This window comes from Micropterus dolomieu, linkage group LG20, assembly GCF_021292245.1.
Source record: "Micropterus dolomieu isolate WLL.071019.BEF.003 ecotype Adirondacks linkage group LG20, ASM2129224v1, whole genome shotgun sequence".
NCBI lineage: Eukaryota > Metazoa > Chordata > Actinopteri > Centrarchiformes > Centrarchidae > Micropterus > Micropterus dolomieu.
In genome coordinates, this window is record NC_060169.1 from 29,976,190 (window position 1) to 30,000,068 (window position 23,879).

Here is a 23,879-nt window from a genome sequence, read left to right on the forward strand (position 1 = left end):
TCTTGTCTGCTTCAGCTGGGCTTTTGTCTCAAAACATGAAAGGTTCATCGCCCACATGCTGCCCTTTGTGGTCCGTGGTTTGTGTGGGCCTTTGTGTATTTCTGTGTGCGCAACATATACATGCAAGTGTGTATGTATATGTTTGCATATATGCCTCTATTTCTCTGTGTTTGTTTGTGTTTGTGTCCCTGCTTTGTTGCACGTGAACATATGCGTATATCCTAAAAATCTAAGAATGTTGTTTATGTGTGTGTTTATCAAATGTGTGTATGCGTGTACTGACAGGCGCAGGGGTTTAGGATTGCCCTCGTGTGACCGTGCTGGGGCAAGAAGAGTCTGGGTCACATGGGCCAACGGGTTCATGGTAATGGCTCCCGTCTCCTGAGGGGAAAGGCAGTGCCTGAGGCTCTGATTGATAAACCAATAAATCTTTAGCTGCGTTGGTAATTAAGCTGTCAGGCTCGCTTGTTACTGACGACCTTTCTCCCCCCCTGCAGTGATCACAGTGGCCTTCTACACACAAATGCGCTGGTTTCAGCATAAGCCCAATAACGCAGCAGCACCACAGTCATGCAAGAAGCATGTCACTGACATTTTATAGCATATTTCCCTTTTATCCAGGTCAGGTGATCGTCTGTCTGGTCTGCAGTTACGTTTTAAACAAGCCTTACTATGCGTCGTCCCTTAACACCATTTTTGCTTCCATGTGTTTGTCTGCTAAGGCTGATAAACAATTTTAGTGTTTAACGAGTAATAGACCTCTGTTGACGTTATTTTTATCTTTCATTTGTTTTGTGTTTTTTCACTCATTCTTAAGTCAGGCATTTGAGTGTCTTGGAAACTGCTCTACAAATTATTCTTTACTATCACCTTTATTCCTAGTATACACTGCAAACAATTAGTTGGTTACTGAAACCTCTTAGTCTCACTCGCTGTTGTTTTTTTTCTCACCTGAGGATAAAAACATGTTGGAACAGAGCCCAGGGTTACAAGGCGATCTGTCGGACGCTGCTGTGTCTTCAGCCCACCTCCAGAAACCTGCAACAGGAACATAATGACTTGGCCACAGTGTTTCCTGTAACTCACAGTGGGGAAAAAATTAGGTTATATTTACTTTATAAGTTGTTCAAAGTTCACCTATGGGTTTTGGTCTTCAACACTCACAACATGCTATTAGCATAGTATCACCAAGTCAGGTCTGATTTATTCATAATCTGTGTGTTTTTGGCCTGATTTTACAAAGCGCTTACAGATCAACAGAGGTTTAAGATAAGAGAGGGGGCAAACTCCACAAAAAGTGAGAAAAGAAAAAAAACATTCACTGAGTACGGCCGGCTTGGTCAGTCAGCATCCACCAGCCCCTCACCCATCCTGCCTGCACTGTGTACAGCTGTAGTTGGGGACTGATGTGTGTATGGCTGTCACTCTGAGCCACTGGTCCCAGCGGGCCAGCTGTAGCTCAAACACACACATACACACTGCAGGGCTTGTGGGGTTTCCAGTGCAGCTACAGTCTTCTGTTTAAGCGTTTGTGTGTGTGTGTGTGTGTGTGTGTGTGTGTATGTGTGTGTGTAGTTTACAGTACAGAGTGAAAGCAGCTGTCTCTGTGCCCCCCCTCCTCCTCATCTCTCTGTAAACACTCGACATCCGTTGTAATCACAGGCAAGCCAGCCGGGGCCCTCAGCCCTCTGCCAACCTCCGAGCTCAGCCTCAGCCCCTCAAATCCAACGCTGTCCTACATGGTGGACACACATCCGTGTGCATAAACGCACAAACACTCACATAGTTGCACTGGAAAAGACACACATGGAAAATAAGGAACAAAAGTGTTAAGTTTCCATTTAAGTTAATTCTGTTCTTTGTGGTTCATCCTTTGTTGCTCTGTGATGTGCCTGTTTTGCTTAAAAAAAAAGTCTTTATAAATACATTTGACTCAATTAGAACTTAAAAGTGACCTCCCAAAAATTGTTGATGCAGAGACTTGGAAACACAGCAGCCACAAGATTAGATTATGTTCAGATTGGGTGCCGTGCCACTTTAAAGATGCTCCGAAACATCCATGAAGAAAATGGAGGCACGTCAAAACGCTTAAAGGAAGAACAGTCTGGAATGCTGATATATTTTTGTTGACAGCCACATCACAGCAAGGTATTTTGACATACAGTGCACCTTCTTCACAACATCATCCACATAACATCAAGCCTGTTTTTTTATATTTGTGAATAATTACAGCTTGAGTGTGGGTGGTCTGTTGAATTCATAACAGTTACTGAGTGAACATCTAACAACATTTAGCTTGTTGCTGGGTTTATTGGGCCTTCTTGTGCCACCGATGCTGTCATCCATTTGGGTCATAAATACATATCCCATCAGCTGCCCAGTGAACCCCAAGCTGCTTTGCGGAGAATACTTCTCCAGCGGCCTCTCAGTATGGGTGCAACAAGCCTGCATGGCCTGGGTGTTAGTCACAGGGATCAATCAGGGCCCCCTGCCTGGGCACACAGACCTTTATCCACGGGGTGGGGGTTGGTGTGATTGGGGAGGAGGGGCAGGAGATCTGGATTCATCCTCATCTATCCACACACACACACACACACCTCTAAATGGCAAAGCAATCCTCTCACCAGCTATGGCGTGCCCTGTCTGGAACACAAGCTTGAAATGGAAACGACATGCATATGTATTCATGTGACCGCCGGCTCAGTGTCCCCGAGCCAACCCAACCCAATAACTGAGAGGCTGCTCTTTAGCTTCTGTGGAAGCTAATTGCATCTCTGCTTTATTAGCGCAGAGGTATAGCTGGGAATATTTTGCATTTCATATCTCATTCCCTCCTTTTAATGTCAGACCTGTCTTTGGCATTCCCTTTTGATTTGAGCCCCGGTGATCCGAAATGGCCAGAAATCAGACCATTCAAGAAAAAGAAACATTCATAATATTACCAGCGTTTTTGGATACTGGGTGATGTTTTATGTATCTATACAGTGGTTTTGCTTTGACTGAGTTTCTGCACTTATTGTAGCGTATTCCCACTTTTATCAGGGCTATTTCGATATGAACAGATCACCAGAGGCCTTGTAACAAAATTATAAATTTACTTTTATGTTTATGTTTTTTAAAAGGGACAGATACACAAGCATATGATATCTACTCAATAGACTAATGCCACATAATGTGACAAGTACAGTCCTACCTGCATAAAACACAGTTGTTAATACAGTTAATTTACTTTCCTCGAGTGCGTGATACCCGTTATTCTAAAGATGTGCTGAGGTTAACTTTGTCTTTGTCATTAATATCTGTCTCATTATTTGAAAAAAAAAAGATTCAGTAACTTACTACCAAGCTAGCTATGCTTCAGATTTCAATTTACAACCCCTAAGGTGAATAATCTGGCCGACCAGATCATATGACAGAAAGAATGAGTTCCAACTTAAATATTTACGTGTATATAAATAGTATGCAAATCATGTGTGATTTATACAAAAGTCACATGCCCTATTTTACCGAGATAACCTAATCTAACCTGTTGTGTTGCCTTCTGCCAACCTCAGCGTTCCAGGTACTTTGCTCAGCTTTAAGAGTGTGGATCTGTCTGAACAGGTATATGTTATAAATCATTTATTCTTAAACCAGGGGAGATTATCAAATTGTTAAAAGGTAACCTTACTGTGCATTTGTCCACAGTGTTTCATTTGTTGTCACCATTACTTAACATGTGAAAATGAAAAAGATCTATTACAGCACTATGGTGTACTTCAGTAAGGCAAAACACAACTGTTATCTTCTATGGCGATTGTGTAAAGAGGCTTTGCTCCTCTTTACACAGCTTGTTGTCAATACAGTGTTACACATATGACAGGTCATGACAGGTGCATATAACCTGACAACATATATAGTTTTAAGCAGTGGAAGTAGCAGCGTTTCTTCTTTGCCTGAGTGAACATGCCCTCTGGCATGTTCCTTTTTAGGACAGGTCAAGTTATCCATGAGGACGTGATGAAGAAAGGTGCACAGCCTGAGGTGCAGCACAGGGTATAATCCTTTGTATCCATGCTTGTGTTGTTGTGTGGATTCTCTCTGTGAAGGCATAATTAGTGCTGGAGCAGAGGAGGAAAAGAGGAGAGAAGGTAGAAGTGTGTGAGATTCAGGGAGATGCTCTAATCGTCTTTGTCAACCTCCTGCTGTGGTGTCAAGTTTCATATCGGCTCTCCATGGCCGCACCAATGAGCAGGAGGTCCTCAGCGGGTTGGAGTTGGCTGACGGTGTGTGCCCACACACAGCCGCGCTGTACACATCCGTACACAAAAGCACAGCAACACACGCACAAGCTCTGTCGCAACCAACATCGTTGGCATGAACGTAAATGACTGTGGAGGTGAGCCAGTGAGTGGCGAGAGGCCACTCTGTGTGTGTTCTGTGGTTCTTTGTTCCCTCCGTCAAAGCCACTCAGAAAATCTGCTGCTTGCTTTGGGCCAGTCCTGTAAGCACAACACGTGACCGCTCAGCTAATTCAGGCCAGAATCAGAATCATTACTTGCCAAGTGCAATAATTGTAGGGGAATTTGACTCTGTGACAACTCGCAAAGAAAGTTACAGCCTTTAAAGGATGTGGAGCCTTCACTGACTGTCACATGCAATGACCCACAAACACAAATTCTGCATGTATATCCCCTTCTGTGTCTCTGCTAATGTGTAATATCATATAAACAGTGTGAGTCACTATTAGGCCTGTAAGAAATGACCAGCACATCAAGAAAATACAAAGGAAAGTGCAGCAAAGCGGTATGCAAATAGAGTTTGTTGACATTAGAATATAGCCAGATTCATCACAGCTCCGTGCCAATCCTCAGGAGCATCCTTACTGAGCTGAACTCCGTCCAAATGCTCTTCATCTCCCTGCCTCACAGAGTGCTAACACAAATAGACCCTGGAATGGGAATTCGGTGCCATTATGACCAAAGCATAGCACTCTGTAACAAAACTAATGCATATTGTCATCCAAGGAAATATTCATGAATAAAAGCAGGATTTTGGAACATATTTTGATAATGTTATGACATGAATACTGATTTTAAGTCAGGGTAAGGGTTTGTGTTCAAGGCTATTCCTCCAAGTCAAAGTGAATTCTTTTTTAATAGTGAATGAAGCAGAATTGTGTCTTTTCTCTTGGAAGTTTCTCAGTGATCCAGGTCATAGTTATCCAGTGTGGGTTATAATTAAGGGCAACTGGACTTGGTTGAACACACTCAAAGGGGTTTCTCATCCAAGAGACTTCTTCAGTTCTGACTGACTGGCAGGGAATCCCAGCTATTTAACCTCTGGAGGTAATGGGTACCGCTTGGTTCATTAGTACTCCTGGCTGCTGATCGTTGCAGGCACCCGAGGACAAGTATGAACGTCCGTCGTTGGCATTGTCATGTGAGGCCAAATGTGAGCGTTTGTTCAGTCTCCTGGGAAGAGATAAAAAGGACAGGATGTTTTGCTTTTTTTCTTAAATTTTGTAATGATCATTTGCCCTTGTGCTAGAGCATTTGTTTCTGCTAACAGTAGAGGGTGTAGACAGAAGGAGACAGTGTAGACAGGCCAAACAGTAGGAGTCGCTAATGCACACGGCAAACACACAATTCCTAAATACAGTTTCCCAAGTGGGCCATTCCCCTGTGCTGTTCGGGCACCTTAATCAGTGTGCGACCTTTGCTGACTTTAGTAACTTTACCCTTTAATTCACCCTGAATAGGTGCACATGTACCTCTCCAGTACGTCTATTTTGGAGTGTCTTGTTGCACAGTCAAGATGTGTTCAAACTTCAAAATCTCTAATCGCAACCAGATAAAGGACATCTAATGTGCCGCAATGTTTCTATTTGGGCGGTTCATAAAAAATTTGTTCACTTCATGAATCACTTAGGCAGTACCCTCTCTTGCAGAAGAGATCATTTAGTTGGAATTTGTAAAGTATTTTGCTAATCTCACATCACCCACGTTGCAGGGATGACGATGACATCAATGATGTAGCCTCAATGGCCGGGGTGAACCTGAATGAGGAGAGCGCAAGAATACTCGCCACCAATTCTGAACTAGTGGGAACACAGATCCGCTCATGTAAAGACGAGGCCTTTCTCCATCCAGGACTGCTCCATCGACGTATTCTGGAAACAGGTAAGATAAGTGTGCCTCGCTTGTCTTCCAAGGTAGCAATGTTGAGGCTCATAAACATTTCACTCTTAAATGTTCTTAGCTGCCCTTAAAGAAGGCTAGCCTCTCAAGTGGTTATATAATAGCAGCTGGAAAAATCTTTATCTCAATTTACCTCCACCCTTCCACTCTAAACAGCAATCCCTCACTGGAAGTAGTGATGAAATCACTATCTGTTGTCTTTGTGTTAGGAACATGTCATTTCTGTGTTTATAGTGTCATCACTAAAGACAGTTATGATTTTCTCTCCTTCTGTGGTTCAGACTGAGCCTTTTCTTGTTTGGCCTCGGTTTAAATTTGATACACTTAACAATTCTTTCACCTCCTTTAATGAATTCTTCAGTGGCTGTCTGAACTCTCTGGACCCCAGGCACACACATAAATACTTTATGGGTTTGTCTTTTGAAGGCTGGCTGTCAGATTGTCCTCTGGACTAAAGGAACAGAGTTTAGAGAAATGATACTTGCCAGTGAGATTTTGATTCTGATTTCGACTCTCTGATAGCTCACAGTTTTGCGTGTGCTAATCGATACAGGCGGAGAGGCCTTGGTTTTGTTTGCAGCACCACACGAGAGTGATAGTGTCTTCATTACCTCTTTTTGCTACGGGCAGTTACTTTTATTGCTTGAAATATACTTTAGGCTCTTGCTGCACAGTGAAACCTGTGAGAACATATAATGAGCGTTATTACTCAGGGTAAAGATGTGCCTAGCTTCTTGCTGCTGTGCATCAGATCAAAAAACACACAGCGTAATTCCACGTGACGGGGAGTCTAGCGCCCTCATCTTGTTTTATCTCAATTAAAGTATCTTTAGTGTAGCAGCATGGAGGCCTGCAGGTCATGTTTCGTTATGTGGACTCTTGGCATGGTTGTTATTCCGTCACCTTGGGGCAGAGGGGTTGTTTAAAAATATAAATCTTTCCTCAGGGGGGGCGCGCAGCATGATACAGGGCAGGAGTCTAGGGAGCCCCCTGCTGGGGAAGTGGCACTTATGCAGCTTTGTTGTGTCAGTGATTGGCCTCTCCACGCTCTCAGCTGACAGCAGTCCGAGGGAGGCTCCCCCGGCCTGCCAGCTCCACTCAATCAGAAAGCCTCGGCTGCTCCTCTTTACAGTACAAGCACTAAGTTCAACTCTGCTCTGCCGTCTCATTTACTGCTGAACATCCCGCTAAAACTTTACACTGTGGCCTTTCGTCCCCTCTAGTTGCCCCCACAAAAAGATGGGTTCCACCATCTTTCTTTTCTTTGTTCCTTGTTAATTTTCAAATCAGTGGAGAGTATTTCCTTTCTTTATACTTTTGTGAGAACTGTTTCCAGGAGAGGATGTTGGCTGCTTCTTTCTGTCCCTTTCTTTATTTTCCTCTTTATGGCTCTCTGTGTTTCCTCTCCTCTCTTATTTATCCCCTCCAAACAAACACTTGTGCCGCCCATCTCTCCCAAACTTCTCTCCCTCCCCTGAATAACTCTTCAGGCTGGTCCTTGAGGTGGGGAATGGTGGTGTAAAGCTGCAAAACAGCACTCCACCCCCACCATCTCCACAACCAGAACACAAGCACAGCTGGAGCTCTCTAGAAAAGCTCCTCAAAGTGTAATGATAGTCCACTGATACCTACCACACACACACACACTTGTGCACATACATGCACATGGGCTTATCACATAAACTTACACAAGTGGACAGACACAAGAAGACTGGCAGGACATTGGTACACAGAGCAGATATGCAACACACACACACACACACACGCACACGCGCACACACACGCGCACACACACGCACACACACACGCACACACACGCACACACAGAGGCTCTTGCAGTGCTTGCATTGGCACAAAATATGGTTTACTCTGATTGGATGCTATGTGTTCTCAAGAATAAGTTCCTGCAACTTGAACTTGATTCACTTTCAAAACAAAGGCAGTGCCTCATGCCACGCTCACATCATGTCAGTTTTACCATGAACCTAGCATGACCTGTTACTGGGGAAAACGCTGTTCACAAGCCTTCTAATTGTTAGATATGAGCTCCAGTAGTCAGAAAGAGTGGAGTGTGTTTAGTCTGTCTGGTCTGCGGGTTTCTAATTTTGCATGATATATATATAGCATGTTATAATTACGACTATTAAGCTACTGTATCTAACCTAGTTTAGCATGTTGGCGTCATTAAATAGCACGTCACTGCCAAGGAATGATGCAGTCACTTAACGTCTCACTTTGCTTGACACTTATGTAAGCTGCTTGAGCTTTTTTGAGAGTGAAACATCATTGAAACAGACACTGCCACTAAATAATCAAATTGCTATGGCAAGCAGCTCTGAATACAGTTTACCTTGTTTTTCACCATGCTGTGGAATTTTTATGCTACATCCGCTGTTAGATCACACTAGCATTAGAACAATAAAAAATGTGCCCCAACAATTTATTTTCTACTTTTCATTTCCCCCTTTACTGCTCTACTGCATGATTTTCATTTTTTTAAAATAAAAAAACAGTAAATATAGAATATCAAAAAATAAAAACAAAACATTTCACACTTTAGGAATGCAAAAGTCTCTGGATATTGTTACGCCGTCAAAGTTGACGCATGTTAAATATTGCATGGATGTCAGGAATATTGCATTGGCAAATGGTTTTTGGTCCCTATTTTGACTGGAGGAGGAATCAAACTGCTCAGGGATGCCTATGTCAGGGTGGTTGAAAGGAGATACTCCAGGTCACAGAACACTACTCTAACTTTTAACCTATCACTAATCATCAAAGGGGACATTACACTTTGCAAACAAGGTCAGTGTGTGTTTTGTATATCTGTTAAAAGCTCATGACCATATTCAGCTCCTCGGCTACGGTCGCATGGTGTCCAGAGGTTGTGAGCCACTTGTTCCCTGTGTGTTATGAGCAAAAGCTATATTCTTAATATTTGGCATCACATAATGCACGTTAAAGATGCGTGTGGTCCTTGCTTTCAATGACCTTGACTTCTGTTCCTGATGTGCAGCGGAGTCAAGTGACCAGGATTCCCTACCAGAAAAGGTGTTTTCTCACTTCAGGTGAGGGGGAGCGGCTGCTCCAAGTGCAGTTCACCCCAAATTGTGAATTAATGAGTATGAAGTTTCTGTTTCTGGTGAGCAGTTGGCACCTGCTGCTTATCAGTGTATGAATGTGTGTGAATGGGGTGTAATGTAGTTTAATGTGCTTTGAGAGGTCGGAATGACTAGAAAGGACAATTCAGGACAATTGAGGTAGCTCAGGATCGTGGGTTATTATGCATTTGAGGATAGAAGATTTTATAAATATAAACTAGTATAGATGGGTCATTAAGGACCTTTTCCATATTCACTGCCAGCTACTTTTTGAGTGGGATCCTTGTTGCTATGGATACCATTCAGTTCTATACTAAATAGATATTCAATTTACCAGGCCTTAATGCAGATTGTGTCTCTCTATTGGATTTCTTTATGTTGGCCATTGTGTTGCAAGTGACAAGCAGACAGCTGCAGCATAAGAATGGATATCTGCACCAAATTTGATGATATTCCATCCAATAGTTGACTGAGATAATTCAGTCTGAATCAAAGTGGTGGACCCACATGACCCACTGACTGACATCCCCAGAGCGATGGCTAAATGTCCACCTGATTGGAGATGTTACAATCTGTGGTGCAGGTTATTCCTGTTTTATGTGTTTCATGTAGAAATTAAAATATTGAAGCCATCCAGCTCATTAGTCTGTTTTTAGTTTGTATTGTAGGCCGTTTTTTTCTAGGTGAATAATTGTGCATTGTCTCAGTTCACGTTGAAGCGGTTGAGCAGTTGTTTTTGCTCAGAGAAATGTGTCTCTCTGGCTAAGTGTCTTAAACGTTCTCTGAAATATTAATGTCCCTGAAAGATCTTATTTTTTGGGAAGCAAAAGCCTGTTAGTGTTTTTCTTTGACCTTGTGACTTTGTCACATGTATTGCCACTGTAATTATAAGGCTAACAGAGCTCGCTCCATCCATTTCAAAGCTTGAGCGGGTAAGGAGTGTATTGTTCAGCTGATTTAAATAATTGGTGTGGTTTACTTAAAAGGGTGCCAGAGAGAAAATTATGGTAATGGAATAATTTAAGAGGAAGTTGGAAAGAGATAGCAACCCTACCAAAGTCTGTCCTCCTCTCTTTTGTTATGACTTAAGATGAGTTTTGCTCCAAGGAAACTAAATTATCCTTCTCCTACAAAAAGAGATGGTCAATGTCGTTTACACACTTGAAGGAGCTAAGCTAGTAAAGCCACTCTGGAATTTGCACTAAGACTGTGAAACAAATTAACTTTTAAATGCGTGATGAGTCCTATTTCTGGGAGTTAATTGCACGTACTAATCCAGACAGTTGGTCTGTGTGAATGTGTGTGTAATGTGTGTAATGTATAGTGGAGGTACTGAATGAAGGTCGTGGTCCTCTGCTGGTGTGTTTTTATGAGCTGTTTAGTTGGATGTGTTTTTGTAGTGAAACAGTTACCTTCTAGGTGCTTAGCTGTTGTTTTTCTCAAAATGGCAAGCGAAAAACAATTTTGACCAGTTTATCCCTTTAGTAAATTAAAAGTGAGTATAAAGGTTATTTTGTTAAACCCCCAATGGTAAAGTGGAGGATCAAAATTTTAATTGCAACAGAGTCAATGAGGTGAATGATAAATCTGGGTTTAATTACAACGTGCAAAAGTTCTAACTGTATCTGTCGTATGATAAAGCGGTGTTAAAATGATATTAATGATGTACTGATTGCAAAAGTTTCATCTTGTTCTAAATGTGTGTGTGTGTGTGTGTGTGTGTGTGTGTGTGTGTGTGTGTGTGTGTATCCTTCACAGCAAAGAAGTTTGGAGTCACGGAGGTCCCTATGGAGGCGGTGACATTCATCTCACACGCCACGCAGTCACGACTCCGTACTGTGGTAGAAAAGGTTTCTACTATCGCACAGCACCGACTGGACTCCTGTAAGGTAGGATTGATGCAAACACACATAACCACACACACACACACATACAGACACACCCACAAGGTAGAGATGTGCAGAGCTAATAACATCTCTGTTTAAGTAATTCAGTGCCTTCTTACTCACTGCACTCCAGATACAGCAACTTTCAAATTCCCTGCCACATTTTTAAAGCTGCTTAGCCTAGTAGCTAATATACAGCTGACACTGGGAGAATTATAAATTATTTTAGTTCATTTTAAGCACAGTAGGCTGTGCCTTGCCTCCAGCAGTTTCCTGTCCACACGTCGAAGTGTCCCTAAGCGAGACCTGATGGTCAGGCCAGCGCGTTATGTGGCAGCTCTGCCTCCATCAGTGTGCGTGAGTGTCAGTGGGTGAATGAGATGCAAAAATTATAAAGCGCTTTGTATTGCCTGAATCAGAAGGTGAGGTTAATCCAACCCTCTATATAACTGGCTGGACATTGGGAGCCTCGTGATTTTGTAGGTCAGAGTTCAGTCAGATTGAAATGCGATGCGATGAGTGCACAAAGTGAACATGTTGGCCTCACTTTGCTCATTGAAAAAAATGAGGAGCGAAATCTGGTGTGATCGCAGAATCAGTGCATCATTTGTTTTATGCTCAAGTCAGAAATAAATGAAATGAAAAAACGTGCCACAGACTGAAATGGATTTTGTGACTTACTTCTTTGTGAGTTGCTCTTGACAGCCTAACTTTGCAGCAAATACCCTTAGCACTACCTGATTCAATGTAATGAGCATGAGTTGGAACATCAATATGTTGTTTTTTTCAACAAAAAACTTGAAAAATGTTAAAAGTCGTCACTTGTGTGAAGAGGTCACTGTTACATGAAACAGTATAATGTTGCCATGGATACAGTGAGCTAGATTGTGGGGCAGCAACGTGAGCCGCATTTTAAATTGGTTTACATTTTGGAAAGTAAAGTTCAAGTTCATATTCATTGCATTAAATCAGGTACTGACATCGGCCAAGTGTATTTGCTGCACGTTTTTCAAGTGCAACACACAAAGAAGTCAATAACTTCCTGGTCACACATATCGAGCACATTAAATTAGTTTTTTCATTTCCTGGGCATAAAATCGAAGTACAAAAAGCAAGCCATTATTTCAGTTTTTTGTATGTTGGATTCATAAATGAATAACAAAATAACATTTGTTTTGAAATTTTCCAATTTTTGATTCCCTATACAATACGAAAATATTGTGTTCGAATTGTCATGTTGTTAATTCTAATTTGCCTATGGAACAACTCTGTAATTATTAATTTTGGGAAAACAACACCAACAATACATTGTGTTTTATGTTTCTATTTCGAATCGTAGAAAGTATTGTTGAGAGTATTGACAAATAAGTATCATTAATCAGTAATGTAATTGATAAAATCCAAATGACGCCCTATTTATTTGAGCATTGTCACGACACACTGAAGCTGCCGTTGTATTTGGGTTAACAACAGAGGACAATGACGTGCACTGATCTGTGGGGCAAACAAGCCATATGAAGTCAAACAATTTTCTTGAACCTCTGTTACTGTGAAAATGGGTGGCATGTATCCAAGCAGCCGTTCACACAAATGATGTACAAGCCATTTTGTAGGGAAAATATACAGAAAACAGACATTAAATCACTCAAACTGGGAAAAAACTTCATCAGGACATTTGAGCACACACATATTTAAACACACAAACTCAAATCTAACACACAGTGGCATGCACACAAATGCACTTTTATCTGTCTCACACATAAAGTCAGACAACAATGCAGGTGTACCACAAACAAAAACACATATAAGTTAATATGGGATATATTTTTCACCCTGAAGTTGATAAACAGGAGAGCTCAGACTTTTCAGTCAGTCAGCCAAAACTTGAGGTATGAAAGAAACTTCTAAGTGCTCGTCTGCGTTCACCTGCGCACCTTCTTTATTGGTGACTTTATCTCTTGTAGTCCTTGTTATAACTATATAACCACATTTAATTGGTGTACATTAAAGCGCAAATCCATCTCGACTACAAGCCTAAATCTTGGCATTGTTGGGAGAACTGGGGGAGAACTTTGAAAATGTGTTTTTCCTGACACCAAGAAGGGAAGAAGAGGAGGAGGGAGGAACAGCATCGCTACAGCTGTCCCCATCTTGTTTTGTGCTTCTTCTATTCCTTCGTTCTTTTCCTTTTTTGTGGTTTTGTAAATGAGGTGTGTGTGAGAGAGACATGAAGCTCTGTGAAGCCACTCTGTTGACATCAGCGGAAAAAAAAAAGAAAAGAGGACAAAAGACCAAAAGACAAAGCGGCCTTAAACAGCAACCGGGCGGCAGGAGCTACGGCAAGAGTGCAGGCTCAGCGCTGGAACAAAGAGGAGGAACGCTGGATGAGAGAGAGAGGGGGTGAGGGGGGTGCTGGCGATGAGCCTCCTCTGATGTGTCTTTGTGCTCTGTGCCACCCAGCTTCTCTCACCCACTCATGGAAACAGACACTTGATATAGAAATCAAGTGCAAGAGGAGAACGGAGCTGCATAGGATACACGCAGACAAACACACACAAACATGTGAAATAAGCAATTATCCTATTAACTTTTGATGACCTACAAAAGTTGTTTTTACACTTGCCTTTCCATTTCCCAAGTGGGAGGTGATGCGCCATATGCAAAGAGAAGCGTTGTCTGTAAATAAAAAGAAGTCAGTGTGTTCAAGTCGGTTGTTGTGATCAGACTGGTGGTGTTCCAGATGAGCTTAAGGTTGATTCAACCAAATGTGCATTTATGATGAAGGTCTTTGTCATACGCCTGATTTAAAGTAATCAATGATTTTAATCATAGCTTTTAATAGTGATGGTAGTCCATTATATATCTTTTTGTATGGGAGATGAATCATCAAATTTTTAACAATGCTGCGTTTAATCAGGTTGGCCTGAAGTGACAGCTGTGCTGTGGCAAGGAGCACTTGCACCACAATGCCAGTCAATGCATACAATAAATCACACATGGACAAAGTGTCTCCTTAATCTGGTGTCAGAAAAATAGATTTCATTTTTACAAAGTCTTCACGAGTCACGTAAAACATGGAAATAGCAGAAGGCTCGTGCTTGTTATCACCTTCTCAAATCTTCTCACATAATAAGCACAATTATTTATTATCACTCTTCACTTATAATGAGGACTGAGCCACGCATCATCTCAAGCACACCTAATTATGGTCACACACATCTTTTATTTTGTCAATTTGCTCTGTACCTGTCTGGCTTTCTCTCCTCTCTGTCTCATGTTGTGCCTCCTTGTACAGTATCTCAGTAGCTACTTCCGAAAGTGACCTGTTTACTTAAATTCACTGAGTAGTGCTGTAACAAGTAGTTGATTGATCTATGAGAGACAGAAAATGTATTTAATTTTTCTAATCAAAAAGCTGCTGTTATAGTTATATAATATTTAATAATTTAAGTTCTGATTTGCTGCTTTGCTACATCATTTAAAATTATCTTCCGGTTTTGGACTGTTGGCAATACGAAAGAAGTGATTTGAAGACTTCTGACAAATTGTGCTGGGTAGTATTCAAAATTTTCTGACACATAAATATTTAATCAAACAATAACAAGGAGCAATTGATAATGAAAATAATCATTAATTGCAGACTTAACAACAATCTTATCAGAACTGATTATTCATCTACTGTTCAGTACAACATGACTCTACCTATTGTAGCCAAATAATTAGGAGATTGCTGGAGAGTACATGACTCATTTTACCTAACTTGTTCTCTCTTAAGCTGCAATTTTCTGTCAATACTCGAGCTTTGGTTGAAATAAATGTTTCATAGTAGATGATGTAATTTATTTTTTTGTTTCGAGATCATTTAGTACGTATAGATGGACTGCCCTAAAGTTCTGAAATGTGTGCCCAAAGCATCAGAAGCAGCCACTGATGGGACTGAAAGCCTTTTTCAACTCTCTGTCTCCATGTCAGGATGATGAGTGCTATGAGCAGTCTGCAGACGTTCGCTCTCAGCTCCGCTTCTTCGAGCAGCTGGAGAGAATCGAGAAGCAGAGGAAGGACGAGCAGGAGAGAGAGATCCTGTTGAAAGCCGCTAAAGTAAGTTACTGTCACCTCACCATCCTACTATGTGAGTGTGTGTGTGAGTGTGAGAGAGAGAGGGCTCTTATGTCCCCATGCAACAGTGTGTTTTTGTGTACTGCTGTGTGTATGTGCGTGCATGTTGCTCCTGCGCAGGCCCTGACAGATGAATTAGAGTGTGACACCAGTGGATGAAGTGACCTCCCTGTGTCCTCCCAGGCTCCTGGCCCCAGGGCTCCTCTGTCCTGGCTCTTCCTCCCCGGACACAGCGAGGGTGGGGGTAGGGGGGACCTCTTACACTATGCAAACCCCATGCACCATGCAGCCAACACACACTCACCCACCCCATGTACAAACTGCAAAACATCCCTCTATCACTAGCCTTGAAAGCTCAGGTGAAACAGGGCATCAGTTAAAAAAAGAGAGTACAGATTTCTCATTGTGTCAGAGAGGCCAGCATGTGATTGTTCTGTCAGTCCATCTAAAAATACATTGTATATGGCTTTTACATATGCTGTTCTAAACATCTGGTTCAAAGTACCAAGAATATTGCACTGTGCACACAGGAAGTTTTACATTTTTCCAAAAACAGGAAAAGATATTGCTTTAAACTTTATGCCTCATAATACTGGCTGCACTGCTTGATGTAGAGATGGTCTTTAGAAACAAATTCACTACGGCAATAACCGTTTAGTACCAAAGATAATAATAAAATTGCAGATGTCACAGATTGTAACTTTAAGCAAAATTAGACATAATTTCCTTTTTCAAAACACTACATAGAAAAAAACATCAATGAATCAACACATGCATCATTTACACAAGTTTGTTGAACATGGAGAGAAACTGGCTTTTGCGCAGTAGTGTGCACTTCATTTTAGCTGTCACACAATCAATTTCAAACACAATCATAACTACAGGCATTGTTTTTTCCTGAATCTTGAATGGTGGTAAAGGTTAATTTATGGGCCTGTAATTAGTATATATTTAGTAAAGAGAAACCTAATTCCTAAGCCATTATTTCAGCAGTTACCAGCTGCTAACACCTACATTGCGAAGGCAGAACATAATTTTAACCATCTGGAATAGAGCAAGCGTTATATCTAATATTAATCAACAAACCTTAAAACATGTAGAGTTTCTTTTTATTGGCTCCATGTCACAAGCGTTTTTCCGTCCATTGTTATTTATTCTCTCAGCTCACTGTATTAGGTTTCATTTACTGATAGTCCAGAAGTACTCAAGGGTAGGTCACAGGACATAATATTAGCTGTTTTATTAGGCTACAGTAGGTGAAAATATTTGTACAATTGTGACATTTCCGTTACACAGTGCAAATAAAATTCAATCGCTGGTATAGTTCTTTAGGAAGAAGTACAGTTTGTGTGAATCCTTGCTAATTTAGAAGGTGTATCCCTACAGAGTGTAGATGTCACTTTCATCCAGTCGATAGATTGAACACTGTTGCACAAAAAAAAAGTCTTCAAATTTGGAAAGATACCACTGACACCCCCCCCCCCCCCCCCCCCCCCCCCCCAAAAAAAAAAAAAGAGAGAGAATCTTTTGCAAATGAAAATGCCCCGCAGTACAACATTAGCAGAAAGCTAGGTTAATTTAATTAATTTTGAATGGAGCCAATGTCCCACAGTAAAGATTCTCATTGCAGCACACCTCACCGTCTTAATTGCATTATTACGCTTCAGTCCTGCCATGCAGGATATTAGAAAATCCTCTAGCTGATGAATTCTGGCCACCAAACCTTATGACCTGTCTGTTTTTTCTTTGAAGAGAGACCAGATAGCCTCACTCCTGGTTGTGAAAAAAGACATGGCCATTGCATTTTTTTTAGCAACACACCTCCTGAAACTGTGAAGTGTGTTGTTAAAAAAAATAATCATGATGCTTTTATGTCCTCTTGTCAGTGCCCAGTTCTACATGGTTGAACAGTGTAATCTTCTGAGAACAGTTGTCTTCGTTAATAGGATTACTGAAGAACTTTTGCAAATTTAGCCAAGTTGTTGTTGGAAGGGCTTACCTCGGGGCTATTTGGATTGCATGAGCAGTGTTGAGGATAGTTTGACTTCACCTCAGAGCCATGTCTATGGCTTTTTGGCCCTTGTTGCCATGGTGTTTCAGTTGAAGGAGACATTTGGAAAGCAAATATTTGCCTAATGATTTTACGATATATTACACCACCACACTGCCTGATAAAATACTACAGTAGTATTTTTTTCTATATTATTATGTGGACACAGGCATATTTATCACACCTGTTGTATAACAAACCCTCACTGTGATCCCTGCAGGCAGGAAATAGGGAAAATCCATCATTAAACACTTAAACACTGTTTTGTTGTTGTATTTTTCTTAGTTCCAATGATAAATGCCCAAGCTCTAAATGTCACGACCAACGTTCAACCATTATACAGAGAGAAATACGTCACTGAATACATCATACACCTCAAAACTTCAATTCAGTTCAATTTATTGATTTACAAGGGACAGTGCACAAAATAATGAACGTCAATGACGTAAATATGCTAGGTTTAGCCAGAAGGCTCTTTTTCATCTGTACTCCATAATGTTATGGAGCCAGAAGACATCTTGCATAAGTGGCTCATCTGACTTCTTCGCGACGTACAACACTACTGCGCTCGTGTTTAAAAACAGATAAAATGAAGCTTGATGTAAAGCAGATGAGATAAACCACATTGATGAATAAATGTATCCGCGATTAATGCAATAGAAGTTTCACCCACTGGACTTAATATCTGGGAGAATTTATTGATAGGATATTCATATGGAGTTAGTTTCACTCTTTCCACATACAACTCACAGCTAAATGCAACAAGTACAACCCTGTAGGGGTTTAAGAAGTATGTGTCGAAAAAACTACTCAAGGTAAAAAAAATACACCATCAAAATATAACTCCTGGGATATGATCAACATTGCAGATTGATTATGTACTGTAGAGCACCATTTTGGGGTGTGGGATTTCTCTTTATTATTTACATACAGTACACTCTACTCTGCCAAACTCCACAGAGCTTGTCTGCGCTTACTACCCAGTCCTCTTCTCCCCTTTTCCCCTCTGTTCTCTCCTGTAAGTGGGAAAACCAGGGCAGCTGACAGAGGAGATGTAAAGCATGCCAGTGGCACCGCTGCCCTTTGTAAACAGTCCATCTGTACCAACCCCTCCCACTCCTCCACCCCTCCGCCACCCACCTCCCTAGCCGCCTGCCTCTCTCACTAATTTGACCTCTTGAATAAGAAGCCCACTAAAATAATCCCCTCCACCCCCGTCTTCTCACCTCCTTCTTTCACAACAAGCCCTCCCCTCCATTCTGTCCATTTAAAATATGACTCAAGTCTAGAGGGATGCTCGGGCCGACCGGAGGGCAAGCACATTAGACTTAGTTGAGATACCGACCAGTACGTGAACTGCCTGATATATTTAAAGCCAATTAGCGTGGAGGCTAGGAGGAGCAGCTTTCCATCCATAAGGCAGAAAAGATGAGGAGAGGAAGGGGAGAAAGGGAGGTAGAAGGTTGAGGCCTGCTTTGGAGGGATGCCCAGCACTCACTCTGAGTGATTTGGCATTGGAAGGAGAAATTAAGTATAAAATCAAAATAGATTAATATTCTATGATGTACAGAGTGTATTGTAATAATATATATTCAAGGGACATTTTATGATTTTATTGTATAGGCCGACATTGTAGGCCTTTTGAAATGTGGACTGATGCTGTAGAATATTTGCCAAAAGACATATTGGACAATACGGGAAATTTATGTTTGCGAGAAATAATTGGGGTTTTGTATCCAGATCCACAAAATAACAGCACTCGGTTAGTGTGCAGTACCATAATCTGGCCGTATTGCCCGCAGTGGTCAGCCGTACGTGTACATTTGGGCCTGTGGTGAAGGATTCCCAGGGACAAGTACATTCACCCAGATCTTGGCTGCTGATTAAAATAGAAGTGCTGTGTTGTTACGCCAGGGACACACACACACACACACACGCACTCATGCACACACACATGCACGCGCGCGCGCGCACACACACACACACACAGAGCAATGGATTGCCACACTGGCTCACAATGACACACACGCAGCCACTGCCACTGATACTCACCAACATCCTTTGCCCTGTGTGTGTGTGTGTGTGTGTGTGGGTGTGTGTGTGTGTGTGTGTGTGCTGGCTCGTGCAGAATTTTTAATAACCTCTTTTGATTAGAATCCCCCTCCAGCGGCTTATTTAGGGCTGGATTTGGAGCGGGTTTAAAGGCCACCGCCCCCCGGGGGGCGCTCCATTGCACTTCTCTGAATTCAAATACGATGTCCTTGACACCTCTGTATCCTGTTCCCATTTTGCACTATTTTTGCTGCAGCAGCAACAGATGAGTAGCGAGGGGGGGTGGGCTCCTTAAACCAGCTGTTAACCTGTGTTTTTCCCCCGCTTTACTCCACAGAGTCGCTCCAGGCAAGAGGACCCAGAGCAAGCTCGACTGAAACAGAAAGCTAAGGAGGTAAGCTGCTGCGGAGATCATTACCCTTGACATTTCCCCGACTCCAGCGTATTAATTTTTCATGCCTCACTACATATGTAATGCCATTTAAAGTCGGACTTAAAAAAGTTTGAGGAATTATTCGCGTCGATTGATGCCCATGTGTGGAACATTATTTTCTGTGCACTAAAGAGACCCTCCACTTCCTCCACCCCCTTCTTTTTCTTTTTTCCCCCGTCTATTTCAGCCTCTTCATCTTTCACCAGTTTGAAATTTGGGAAGGACATACAGTCATAACTGTCATAGCTTTTGTAGGTTTATTCTGCATTCCTTTTCTCAACTTTTTGTTAATAATATTTGTTAATGCCATTTTGTTGTAACACAAAACTATAACATCTGTCTCTCAACCTACTTACTACGTTATGACTTGAAAGAGAGCAAAAAAAAACATGTTTTTGTCTTTTCTCTTTGGAAGACAGTCAAACTGCAACAATAGTTCAGTAAGAACATAAAACAGAAAAGAAAGTGAATGGTGAATGAGGGTTTCAGATGTACCAATCCATGCTCTACATTAACTTTTACTACTACAAAGGATTAAAAAGAGTTATTTCCTTCTTCAAGTAATAGGCCATGGCATAACACATAGTGTAACAAATTGGGAAATGTTTTACTGATGTAGTGCACTTCTGTTGGCAGAGCGATGCTATATCCTCCTCATTTTAAGTGCAGGTCTTGTGTATGGAAAAATTCCCAGTGGAACTCGAAAAGTAGACCACTCTTCTTTTAGTGGTTGGTTAATGTTGTTTACGCAGACGAAATAGTTCTGTCACAGCGGAAGTTTGTATTTGTTTTTTTCTTTGTTTACTCCGGAAAAACTTCACCGGGTGCTTTCAGTCCTTGGCTCACTAACAAGGATCAAGAGGATTGTGTGGAGCTTCCATAGAGTAGTCTGAATAGGCAGAAGGATAAAACAAGCACTGTTCACCTGTTGTAGTTGTTGTTATTGATGTAGAAGTTAAGGAGCAGACGTGGTTTCTTTTAAGTCATTTGCTCTTTTAAAAAAAGCGATTTATTCATTCGGGTAAACTTTACTGAGCTTGTATGCACTTTTCTCACTAACACTAACCCTAATTTATTCTTTCACAGAATTCCACCTGACAGCTCCCCAGTGGGACCACTATCTTTTAATGTTGGTCACTCAGCCATTTACATATAGGGGTAATTGTAAATCCCCTGCTCAAGGGCAAATTTAAATTGTTATTGGGCCAAAGTATTTCTTTTTTAGGATTTTCTCTCTGCCAGTCTGTGGTGTTGAACTTGTGACCTTCAAGTGACAAGCCAACTTCTCTCACCTCTGGCTACTAGCAGCGCTCTGTCTTTTCTCTGTGTCTCTCCGGGACATTTCTTTCTAGCAACATTGAGCCCTGCTGCAGTTTAGAACATTCACACTAGATCTCAGCCTACCCATAAGCCCCACATATGCAAATGAAGCAGTGTAATAGGCAGCGCGATAGGTTTGCCCCAGGGGCCATGTGATCAAAGTGGATCTCCTCCCTGTTAAGTGGCAGTCCGCTCGTCATCTGGATACGGCCAGATTAGTGCCTCGTGAGGAGAAGCCGCGTGCACGTATGCACATTTTCATTTTCATCTGGAATTTTAAGAAGGTGGTTTAGAAATTGTTACTTTATGTAATGTTTTCTCCCGCTAGCTAGAGCCCCCCCCCCCACACACACACAGAGACCTTCTTCCACCCTCCCTCACCTCTTTCTTTTTTGCTTAATGGCCGTCGTTTCTCAGCCCCCGTGCCTCTCTGGTTTTCATCACCTGAGCTGGCTGTTTGTGTCACTGCAGAGTCTGTCGGCAGCTCACACATCTGTGCAAATTTCATCAGGATAATGAGCCCGAGCTACTCTTCCGGGCGACGGGCAGAGGAGCCAGCGTCTCTTTAAGTCCCTCTCCCTGATCAAGCACACACACACACACACACATGCACCTATACACATACACACAAAACAACCACCACCACCAAACAATCATCATTTTGGTGATATGGAATTACAGCGTGTTTTATACTTGAACCAAGTGTCGGCACATAAATTGAGCTGGAACATGATTTGTTTTTAAAAAGGCAGGTGCAGCGTCTTGTGAAACTACAGTTGCATTACTGAGTCTAGTGGCCAGGTATCAACCCGTGACCAGCAAATGAATGGTATGAATGGGCAAGCTAGGGTTGATTGTCAAGTCAATTTAATTTACAGTACGTAGGCCACCATTTGCCTCAAAGGTCTCTACAATCTGTTCAACTTTATCCTTAGACCCTGGTGTATATGAGGAGAAAATCCACAATAAAGGGGGAAAAACCCATGATCCCTGGTGATACCTAGGTTTTTTTTATTGTGTAAGTGATATCACTTACACGCTGTAGTTCCACAAAGGCCACATAAGTGCTTGAATGGCTGCAGTTAAGTCACTGGCATTGCTCACATTTTAGCCTGATAGCAATACAGAATTATTAGTTCTCACCTTTTCACAGTGCATACACGTTTATATGGTGACAATAAGGACAGATTGGATTAAATAGATTGTTACCACCAAATCTTAAACGGGTTGTTTTGTGGAATCCTGAGTCAATATACCAGTGGGATCCACCACCTTTCCTGCGTGGATTCCTAGGGTGATGAAAATTGTAGGTGCTACGTGTCACTAACAGGGCTTTAAGATTTTAGTCTTGTATCTAAGGGAAATATATCCGTAGCTATGCCTATAATTGTGTATCTGTATTTGCACCAACAACCTATCCCACAACCATGTCACCAGCAGAGCATGCTGGTCAGATAGACGCTGGCAGAGGTTTTTGCGTGAGAGAGAAAGCCAGAGTAGTCTAACCCTCTCTAACCGCCTCTGTTTCCTCCATTCACTAGCATTTGGCCGAAAGGTCAGATGGGCTATTTCAGAAATGCCCCCAGTGAAAATCAATGGGCAAATCGTGGAGCTCAGTTCCTGTTTGCTGTTATTGTTGTTGGTGGTGGTGGGTCTGTGTGTTCTGTCTGTTCCATCACTGAGGCAGGAGGCCAGGCAATGCCTATTCATTGAGAGAGAGAGAATGAGACAGAGACAGAGAGAGAGAGGGTGAAAGACCGAGAGACAGCGAGTCAGAGACAAAGAGACGGAGAGAAAAGGAGACTTGGGTTGGGAGGGGAAGAGAGGGGAGGCAGGGGGAGATAGAGAGGGAGTTAAGGCCAGTAGAGATACATCACAATGTCAGACACACAGACACACTGCAGCCACAGATTCATCATCGCAACCGCGTCTGCAGGCACAACTGGACACAGGAAACGAGTGAGCTGGAGAAGAGGAGTGGAGCAAGGACAGGCGAAGAGAGACGAGGGAAGAGGGGAAAGACAAATTGGCTACTACAACTGGCCAAAATCTGGCCAAAAGCTCCTGTTATGGCCTGTTCAGCTGCTAAAGCAAACCACATCATGCCAAGATCACTATTTCTACTGTATAGAATTGTTAATATGACTTGGTTATGGACTACACCATCATATGCTATTGCTCTTTCTCCAGTCTTCCACATTACCATGCCCTTGCAGCAAGACTCCGCTCCTAGCTTAGAGTGATTCCAGAAGACTTATGTGAACTTCAATAGGAATCTCAAAGGTTTTTTCCCTCAAGTAGTGTTTCTTCTTCAGGCATTGAGAGAGGAGTTTTTGCACATTTTGACGCACCAGCATTGCTAGAAATGTCTTGAACCTCTACCGAATTAATTCTGCCCTAGCTCAACTTTGCATGGCTCCAATTAAAAGCCTGTAGTTACAATACATCCTTCTATGCTCTACGAACATATATGAGTCTATTAATCGAATTAGACTAATACTCGTGTGAGACGTGCCCAACCGTGGTCAAATTTAGTATATTTTGCCTTATTTCTCACATAATAAAATATTGCTCACATAATAATGCTGTGCATGTTATTTAAATCAAAACCCTTTGCATGGCCAGTATGCACCACGCCTTAATGTACACATACTGTGCATGTTTTGTGATTGGTCTGGCATCCTCCACAAGTGACCAGGTCACGGAGAAACTGGAATCCACCCACACTGAAAGCCCCGTCAG

General features: G+C 42.0%; 1 protein-coding gene across 5 annotated transcripts in view; it reads left to right on the forward strand.

Moving 5' to 3' along the window:
- Positions 1-23,879, forward strand: part of LOC123958726 (transcription initiation factor TFIID subunit 4) — an 81,732-nt gene that overhangs the window by 24,878 nt on the left and 32,975 nt on the right. For 4 of the 5 annotated variants that reach the window (XM_046032288.1, XM_046032290.1, XM_046032289.1 and 1 more), the window contains exons 9-12: positions 5,992-6,161; positions 11,039-11,169; positions 15,139-15,264; positions 19,722-19,778. In XM_046032288.1, coding sequence (XP_045888244.1) covers positions 5,992-6,161; positions 11,039-11,169; positions 15,139-15,264; positions 19,722-19,778 — 484 coding nt within the window. Of the gene's footprint in view, positions 1-5,991; positions 6,162-11,038; positions 11,170-13,376; positions 13,491-15,138; positions 15,265-19,721; positions 19,779-23,879 lie in introns of those variants that run through there. The other variant, XM_046032292.1, reaches the window with a different exon arrangement.